The sequence below is a fragment of the Triticum dicoccoides genome, chromosome 4A (genome assembly GCF_002162155.2).
Source record: "Triticum dicoccoides isolate Atlit2015 ecotype Zavitan chromosome 4A, WEW_v2.0, whole genome shotgun sequence".
Taxonomy (NCBI): Eukaryota; Viridiplantae; Streptophyta; class Magnoliopsida; order Poales; family Poaceae; genus Triticum; species Triticum dicoccoides.
In genome coordinates, this window is record NC_041386.1 from 26972616 (window position 1) to 26982400 (window position 9785).

At 47.1% G+C, this 9785-nt stretch overlaps 1 protein-coding gene across 1 annotated transcript; it reads right to left on the minus strand.

The window, feature by feature from the left end:
* Positions 1–2505: 2505 nt before the first annotated feature.
* On the minus strand, positions 2506–3744 carry LOC119288596. The gene is made up of 3 exons (XM_037568187.1): positions 3418–3744; positions 3094–3318; positions 2506–2951 (listed from the first exon to the last, which is right to left on the minus strand). The coding sequence occupies exons 2-3, from the start codon at positions 3309–3311 to the stop codon at positions 2720–2722; spliced, it is 450 nt and encodes a 149-aa protein (XP_037424084.1). The 5' UTR covers positions 3312–3318; positions 3418–3744; the 3' UTR covers positions 2506–2719.
* Positions 3745–9785: the final 6041 nt, after the last annotated feature.

The window sequence follows — 9785 nt, forward strand, 5'->3', positions numbered from 1 at the left end:
CATCTTTTCCAGGACCGGATTTTCCAAACCCTCAGGGAGGGGGGCCGAACACCGAATCAACTTTGCCTTCGCTAGCCAGTCCTGATCAGAAAGCGAATTCTCAGAAATAACTTCGTAACAAATGAGAGACAGTATGTTCGGCCGGAAGATCCCTTACCTGTTCGGCGGTGCGGGTACTGCTCAGGCCCACGTCCTCGGTGATTTCCGGACACTCTACCTAAGGTCCGAAGAATGACTTGTACATCTCCTCATGCGTCAAACCGAGGAAATTTTGAATGACACGCGGTCCCTCGGGATTGAACTCCCACAAGCGAAGGGGGCAGCGTTTGCAAGGTTGGACTTGGCGAACCAGCATAACTTGTGCTACCGCAACCAAACTGAAATCTCCATTGAAGAGATCTCGAATGCGGCTTTGCAGTATAGGCACATCCTTGGCTGGACCCCAGCTCAGACCCCTGCTGATCCATGACATCAGTTGTGGTGGAGGGCCCGAGCGGAAAACAGGGGCGGCCGCCCACTTGGCGCTTCGAGGAGCCGTGATATAGAACCACTCATGTTGCCACAATTCAGACACCTCCGGGATGGAACCTTTGGGCCACGGAGCTCCCATCATCTTGCGTACTAAGGCACCTCCACACGCCGCATGTTGCCCCTCGACCATCTTCGGCTTCACTTCAAAGGTCTTGAGCCACAAGCCAAAGTGAGGGGTAACCCGGAGGAAGGCCTCGCACACGACAATAAATATCGTGATTTGAAGAAAGGAGTCCGGAGCTAGATCATGGAAGTCTAGCCCATAATAAAACATCAAACCCCTGACGAAAGGATCCAGAGCAAGGCATAGACATTGGAGGAAGTGGGAAACGAACACGACGTTCTCGTTGGGTTCGGGGGTAGGGACGACCTGCCCTCGGGGAGGCAGCCGATGCAAAATCTCAGTGGTCAGATATTTGGCCTCCCTCAACTTTTTGATGTCTTCTTCCGTGACGGAGGAAGGCACCTATCGGCCTTGAAGGCTAGATCCAGACATGACTGAAGGTTCGGAGCACCTGACCTGAACTCCGGGCGCTTGAGCTTGAGGTGGGGGAAGGATTCGATTGAGCACGGGAGGGAAAAATAAAAGCCTGGTCCCTTTATAAAGAGGGTGAATATCAAGCGTCCTCTCCGTGTCCGCTTGGGCTTGCCTATAATCTAGGAATCCTAGAAGCGGTTGGGTTGCCCACGCCCGTATTGATGAGAAACCCGGAATAAGGGGACACGATCTCTGCTTTAACAAGACGTGCCAAGGAAACCGCCTCGCATAACGCGCTGAGATGGGACAGTAAAACGGTTCGAATAAAAGCTTGGCCGTGGTGTGATGTCACGCTACAGAATACGTCAGCAGATTAGATTTGTGTAACTATTATTCTCTCTATGGCAATATGTGGAAACTTATTTTGCAGAGCAGGACACTATCTTTGTGTTCGAAATCTTCTATGAAGTACTTGGAGGAGGAACCCGCCTTGCAATGCCGAAGACAATCTGCGTGCCGGACTCGTCGTCATTGAAGCCTGGTTCAGGGGCTACTGAGGGAGACCTGGATTAGGGGGTGTCTAGATGGCCGAACTATACCTTCAGTCGGACTCCTGGACTATGAAGATACAAGATTGAAGACTCCGACCCGTGTCCGGAAGGGACTTTCCTTGGCGTGGAAGGCAAGCTTGGCGATGCGTATATTTAGATCTCCTACCATTGTAACCGACTGTATGTAACTCTAACCCTATCCGGTGTCTATATAAACCAGAGGTTTTTAGTCCCTAGGACAAATACACATCAACAATCATACCATAGGCTAGCTTCTAGGGTTTAGCCTCCTCGATCTCGTGGTAGATCTACTCTTGTACTACCCATATCATCAGTATTAATCAAGCAGGACGTAGGGTTTTACCTCCATCGAGAGGGCCCAAACCTGGGTAAAACTTCGTGTCCCTTGCCTCCTGTTACCATCCAGCCTAGACGCATAGTTCGGGACCCCTTACCCGAGATCCGCCGGTTTTGACACCGACAACCACATTCAAGTTATTTAGTTCGATCTCGTTTATGTACCCAACAATATTAAATGTTGTTAAAACATGTAAAGAGGTGAAGCATAATGCAACTATCTATCTAGGCCAGTTTAAATGAGGCCGGAAGGAACGAACAACAATTCCAGTAAATCCCCATATGCATATATTAGGTTTGGTGCTGTTCTGCCCTAAACCAAATTTTATAGTTGTTAAACATGCACAGTGATGCCACCATGATAAACTAGGCAAAATTCTACCCCATTTACATATAAAGTTTATTAAATTCGGAGTTACGGTTATTTAGTTATGAATTAAGTCATTTTAGCATGGCATAGGGGAAAATTTAAACAAACATCATTTTAAACATTTTGAACATGGGTGAAAGTAACATATTATTAAACTAGACACAATTTTAAGCAAGTTTCATATATAATTCATTTCAATCCGACGCACCAATTGTGAGTTATTATATGCATGTAGTCTAGGGGGTTTCCTGCAAAACTGCTGCTCTCTGGATAATTACAGAAATTCACAGAGCCTAAAAAAACTATACAGGCCGAATCTAGCAGCCTAGCCCAATAGGAGGGGAAAGAAGGGAGGGGCTCGGGGTGCCCTCACCATGGGCCAAGCCCAAGTTGGTGGGGCAGGAGGCGCGCTGGGCCTGAACGAGAGTCCAGCTAGTGACCCACGCGCGTGGTGGTCGTGCGCTCGATGCAGAGCTGTTGCCTCTCGCTGAAGAAGAAAGGCAGTGGCGCCATGGCGACAGGAGGCAGGAGGTCGCAGTTGCGGGGCTCTTCCCGGCCGGAACGCGTTTGATCCCGCAGGAACGATGCGAGGGCGAACGGATCCATGTAGGAGGAGACAAAGCAGGGGCTTGAGGCGACGAGGTTGAAGGAGGCTGCTGTTTGCCTGAAGAAGAAAAAACAGAGAGTGATTCAGAGAGGAACAGGGGAAGGAAGCGGAGAGAGATGAGAATTTGAGACGGGAGAGAGAAGCAAAGACAGAGGAAAAGATCGAGGCAGGGGTTAGCGACACTGCTACTGCTACTCACCAGCGAATGGAGGCAGCAATCGAGCGGAACAAGGCGGCGGCGCGAAGACAAGGATGCCGAACGCGGTAGTGGCGGGATGGGGAGGACGCGGAGGAAAGCGCAAGCCATCGGGCCGGGGCAGATCCGGCCATCTCCGGACGCGGTGGCCCACGGTCTTGGCGACGGAGCTGCAGAGGGCGGCATCCATGGCTCCATGGCTGGGTCTGCAGCGGCGTCATGTGGTTCCTAAAGATGAGAGAGAGGTGAGGGAATTGGGGAAAAGGAGAGGCCACAGGGAGAGAGGGATTACAGGAAGGAGGAGAAGTAAAAGGGGCACGGTGGGACCTGGCCGGAGGCGGCCTGGTGAAGGTGCTCGCCGGCGGGGGAGGCAGCTCCCGGCGAGGCGAGGCAGTGACGAGGTGGAGGCGAGGGGAGCTCGAGGCGGCTCGGGGCCTGGTGTAGCTCGGGTACAAAGGAGCTCCACGCGGCTGCAGCTGAAGGTAGCGCTCGATCCACGATCGCTCGGGCTGACTGCAGTGGTGGATCGGGCAGGCGACGAGTGGTTGGTCCGATCTGGAAAATGAGGCGGAAAATGATGACTTCGGTTGGTGGTTTGGATCGGGAGGGGATCCCAAGGAGGAGATAGTGGGCTGGCGGCGGCGGAGGATGGGACAAGATCCCTAGTTTCTAGGGTTTGGACTAGATTTAGACTAGGGGTAAATATATATATATATATATATATATATATATATATATATATATATATATATATATATAAGGAAGGAGGGGAAGTTTAGGAGTTAATCCATCCCTCCGATTGTAATCGGACGGTCGGGAAAAATAGGCTAGGGAGCCAATTAACAAAACGGAGATGTTTTGTAGATGTTTGGGGATGATCTGGACCCAACGGTGACGACTACCCGAGTCGGGTCCGGGACAGCTTTCGGGCGCGCGCGCGAGGAGGGTCGCGGGCTGACGAGAGAGGTTAGGTTGGACCTGGCGGTAGGTAGTGGGCTGTGTAGAAGGTCTTGAGCTGAGAGAAAAGAAGAGAGGGAGGCCCAACGACTGTTTCCGGAGACCGAAAACGTTCGACGTGTGCCCGGTTATAATGCCGCTATAGTTTAACGGTCGGGCTATCAAACGGACTCCGAACGCGATGAAATTTGACAGGTGGTCTTCCTACACTAAAATAAGACCGCATGCCAACTTTCAACCCATTCCGAGAACATTTTCCGGCCAGTTATAAAATACTATTTCGGGCATGCCGTGGGCACGTGCAAGTGTGTCTGGGCTCAGAATGGACAACGGAAAGAACGAGGAGACTGGGACGGATGCAAGTTTTGAAAACATGAAGATGCAATGCGGATGATGACATGGCAAGATGCAACACGCAAGCGAATGACAAGGCAACAACAACGAATAACTGGAAAACACCTGGCACATCGGTCTCGGGGCATTACAACTCTCCACCACTACGAGAGGATCTCGTCCCGAGATCTAGAATGGCACCGGAGGGCAAACGGAAGAGAAAGAGAAGAGGTAAAATTAAGTTGCTTCTTTGACAAACGAGTGAAACCAAAAAAACCTTGAAAAGTTGAACAAATTGAAAGAAAGAATACAACGGAGATGAACGAAGTTGAAAACACCCCGTTAGAAAAGAGGAACAAGGAAGAACAATTTATTATAGGACTCCGGTTGAAAAGAGATACAATACTTGATAGGATGAAAAGGATTTGAGCAAAAGGGCACAACACTCCGGTTAAACAAGATAGAGAAGGAAAAAGACTGATATAATTTGGACAGCACTTTGACTGTAAATGGAAGAAATTGAACATGATCTTGACAAACCGAGATGAGGAGTGAAAAGAGCAACATCACTAGACCTCCGGGAGAAAGAATAGAAGTTGGATCTTGGAAAGGAAAGAATTGAGAGGAAAAAGACATCTTCTACCACAATAGAATTTGAAAAGCATCCTTAAAAGAAGGGTTGAACGGAATTGTTGGAAAACCAACAACGAAAAGGATAAGCTTGATATGGTCTTATGGAATACACCTCAAATTATGAGGTGAAAACCTGCCACTCACGGGAAAAAGAATTGGATTGGTATGAACAAGGAGACGAGAAAGCTTATTTCACCGGAAGGATGAAAGAAGAACTTGGGTCCTATATGATCACCATAAATAGCAACAATCCTTAGGGACGGTTTTAGGTGAAATATAGCCCAAGATAATTCCAACGAAGGGATTGATGGATTTAAAATACCTCATTCTTAACAACATGTGGAACATGAAACATGAACTCACGTTATGAAGAATGACATAACACCACCTCTAATGATACGGTAGAAATAATTGCACTCTGGATTGCAAGATGAAGAATACTTGAGCTCCTTAGAAAAGAATCTCGATGAAAACTTCAAGAATGAATTAAATCCTTGATGAACCATCATGTAGAACCTTCAACTCCGGTAACAAAAGGATAACGAAAAGAAAGTGAAGTTGAAAACACAAGGTGAAACCTTGTAATGATTTAGATGGATCTCCGTGATAATTAGAGCTTGGATCTGCGAGAAAGAAAAGATGATCAAAAGAAAATCAAGAATTTTGATGAACCTCCGGAGTAAGGAATTAATCACTTGGATGGAACAAGAATAAGAATTATGTTATGTGTATCCTTCACCAATTAAATTGATGACAATCAACGGATTTGACATATTACATATTCTCGTAGAAAGGATTAAGATAGATATAGTGCAAACTTGAGAAGGTCTTCCACGAACCACCGTAAGAATTGAAAATGAACGAAGTAAAAGGGATGAATCACCAGGGTAAGAATTAGCAAATGAACGAAGATATATGAGAGAGTTTAGATACAAGAGGACGAATAGATCATGAACTTAATAGATAATATTTGAATGATGCGCCGGTAAGATTTAGAGAAAGAGAGCTGAAAGCTTAGAATGAATAGTTCTGAATTGATAGCCTTCGGAGAATCAAATTGAAAAGAATCTTGAATTTCTCCGGATGGGTGAAAATAATTTTCACAATCAAATCAATTATGAGAGGATGGAAACCAACTGGAATCACAAATCTTAAAGAGAATGAAGCAAGATATGGAGGAAAAACTCTTCTTTGGTCTTCAAATGTTGATAATGACGATGAGAAGTACCACCAACAATTGTTGAGATACTCCGGGATGAAAAATGGAAGGTTGAGCCAACGATGAAAACAATTTGAAAGATCTTGGAGAAATACATATGACTGATGATGATTCATTCTTACGTCAAACTTTAAAAGATTTGAGAATAGCTCTAGTAAAATAAGAGGAGTCAGGTAAGATCTTGGGAAAAGACCTGTGGGTTAGGGCCCACTCAAAAGAAAAGTCATTGAACGATTGCTTGAAAAGAGATATTGCACCGGTTGAAATAAATGGCTTGAATGAGATAACAACCTCGGAATAGGTTGAACGGATCTTGGATGATTAGGCGAGCCTTTTGAGATATCTTGAGCACTCCGGAACAATTGAATAGCGAGAAATGAATGAATATGATGAGCACCGGCATGAGAAGGTATTTGAAACGAGGAAAAAGGGATATGATCCACAAAGTTTGAATTGAATCCACCAGAGAAGAAAATGAGTGAAGAGTGACGAACTTGAAGCTCCGTTAGAATCTTCATGAGAATCACCGGGTAAGAACATTGAAAGAAAAGAATGAAGAGACTTCACATCAGTAAAATGGATACTAGATAAATACATCGGATTCCTTGAAGAGAAAAGGTGGGAGGGCAGGAAAAACAAAGGCAACTTGAGGACGGATGAAGACAACACCGCTTAGAAGAACTAGTAATAGATCTTGCTGATATTGGAATGATCGGATCCACTTGAAGAGAAGCACACCGGTTGAAAAGGATTGACATGACAGTCTTGATTATCATGAAGGTTTAGTATTCTCATAGGAACATAAGAACACTGCTTAGGAAAGGTATGGAATCAACATTTGGCTTCGAAGCAACTCGAATACCACAATCCAAAACAAAACAAGGATTGGCTTGCAAAATAAGCCAGAACAAACATATGATAGAGATTTCGTCCAAAGTTTTCGTGGTGGGGCCTACACGGGCTCGATCGTACAGCACCATCATGTACAAGGCAGTGCACATGACATACCAAGCATCCCCGAGTCGGCATAGCCAAGGACTCTTTAAGACACAACGAGACCACTGTAAAACCAACCGTGAGTAGGCGGACCACTAGACGTCGAACCCCAATTTCATATCATACATCTGTCGGAAAGATATCCTAAGAGCTACTTGAATTCCCACTTATAAACTCCCGAAATTTTCTGGTTATGCAATCAGGTGTTGGGGATACAGGGGAAGCATAATATCTCACCCAAAACTAACAAATCCTACATCCAACTGTATCCATCCTTCAACACATAACCAAGAAACCTTCGGAAATCGTCTACCTCAACCTTCGAAAAGCATCCGTTATACGAGTTATGGCAATACTCCTGAACTCCTGCCCCAGTACTGGGTGGCGTCGAGGTTATCTCACCAACAACTGCATAAAAGAGATTTTTGATGTCGGCGAAACTAAACTCAGGTATTCTAGAACTGCAACGATAAAATTGTGACGACAACACCTCGGAGCTCAACTCCCTGGGACACTGCCACAAACCCTAAATGTCAGGAGGCACCAAGAACAATGTTCTCGTCACAAAACCATCAGAATGATTCCAAGATACCCGCGTGATCCTAAATTTTTTTTTAGTGAAATTTGAGAAGAGAAGAGTCAAAACTCTACGTCAGGATGCCTCACCAGAGCGACGAAGGGACTGGGAAGTAAAAAAGAATTCCTAACTCTCCGATATATATATAACCCTAAATGACTCAAAACATTTTTCTAGACTCAACAACGCCAGCTATTCGATCAAGCAGGGGGCTCCTAAGGTCGGGGAAGGCTCTGATACCAACTTGTAACGCCCTCGATGCGGCTATATCTCCCACGTGTCGAAGCACGACTTAGAGGCATAACCGCATTGACAACAATGTCGCAAGTGAGGTAATCTTCACACAACCCATGTAATACATAAGGGAAAGAGATACATAGTTGGCTTACAATCGCCACTTCACACAATTACATGAATAAAGCATTACATCAAACAGATACAATCAAGGTCCGACTACGGAACCAAAATAAAAGAAGACAACCCCAAAAGCTACACAGATCCCCGATCGACCCCAACTGGGCTCCACTACTGATCAACTTGAAAACGGAACAACATAAAGGACAAGATCTTCATCGAGCTCCTCCTTGAGCTTGGTTGCGTCATCTGCACGGTTCAACGACACCTGCAAGCTGGTTTTGGAAGTATCTGTGAGTCACGGGGACTCAGCAATTTCACACCCTCGCGATCAAGACTATTTAAGCTTATGGGTAAAGTAAAGGTATGAGGTAGAGCTGCAGCAAGCGACTAGCATATTTGGTGGCTAACATACGCAAATGAGAGCGAGAAGAGAAGGCAAAGCACGGTCGAGAAAACTATGATCAAGAAGTGATCCTAGAACAACCTACGTCAAGCATAACTCCAACACCGTGTTCACTTCCCGGACTCCGCCGAGAAGAGACCATCACGGTTACACACGCGGTTGGTGCATTTTAATTAAGGTCAACTTCAGGTTTTCTACAACCGGACATTAACAAATTCCCATCTGCCATAACCGCGGGCACGGCTTTTGAAAGTTCAAATCCCTGCAGGGGTGTCCCAACTTAGCCTATCACAAGCTCTCACGGTCAATGAAGGATATTCCTTCTAGCGGGAAGACCCGATCAGACTCGGAATCCCGGTTACAAGACATTCGATAATGGTAAAACAAGACCAGCGAAGCCACCCGAATGTGCCGACAAATCCCGATAGGAGCTTCACATATCTCTTTCTCAGGGCACACCGGATTGTCCAAGGTTCTGGTACGCCAGCCCAGAGTTGCCCCTGGTGGCCACCGGCAGCTGACAGGTTGGACCAACACTCAGAGGAGCATTGGCCCGGGGGTTTAAATAAAGATGACCCTTGATGTTGGGGAACGTAGCAGAATTATAAAATTTTCTATGCATCACCAAGATCAGTCTATGGAGTCATCTAGCAACGAGGGAAAGAGGAGTGCATCTACATACCCTTGTAGATCGCGAGCGGAAGCGTTCAAGAGAACGGGGTTGATGGAATCGTACTCGTCGTGATCCAAATCACCGAAGATCCTAGCGCCGAACGGACGGCACCTCCGCGTTCAACACACGTACGGAGCGAGGACGTCTCCCGCGCCTTGACCCAGCAAGGAGGAGAGAGAGGTTGAGGAAGAGGGCTCCAACAGCAGCACGACGGCGTGGTGGTGGTGAAGCTGCAGTACTCCGGCAGGGCTTCGCCAAGCTCTTACGGAGGAGGAGAGGTGTTGGGGAGGGGAGGGGCTGCGCCTTGGATGATTGTGTGCAGCCCTCCCCTTGCCCCTCTATTTATAGGGGAAGGAGGAAGGGGGGCGGCCCGCTCTAGATGAGATCTAGAGGGGGGGGGGGCGGCGGCCAAGGGGAGGGGGCTTGCCCCCCAAGCAAGGGGGGCGCCCCCTTTAGGGTTCCCCCCCCCAACCCTAGGCGCATGGGCCCAAGGGGGGATGCGGCCAGCCCATGTAGGGCTGGTTCCCTTTCCTCTACAGCCCATTAG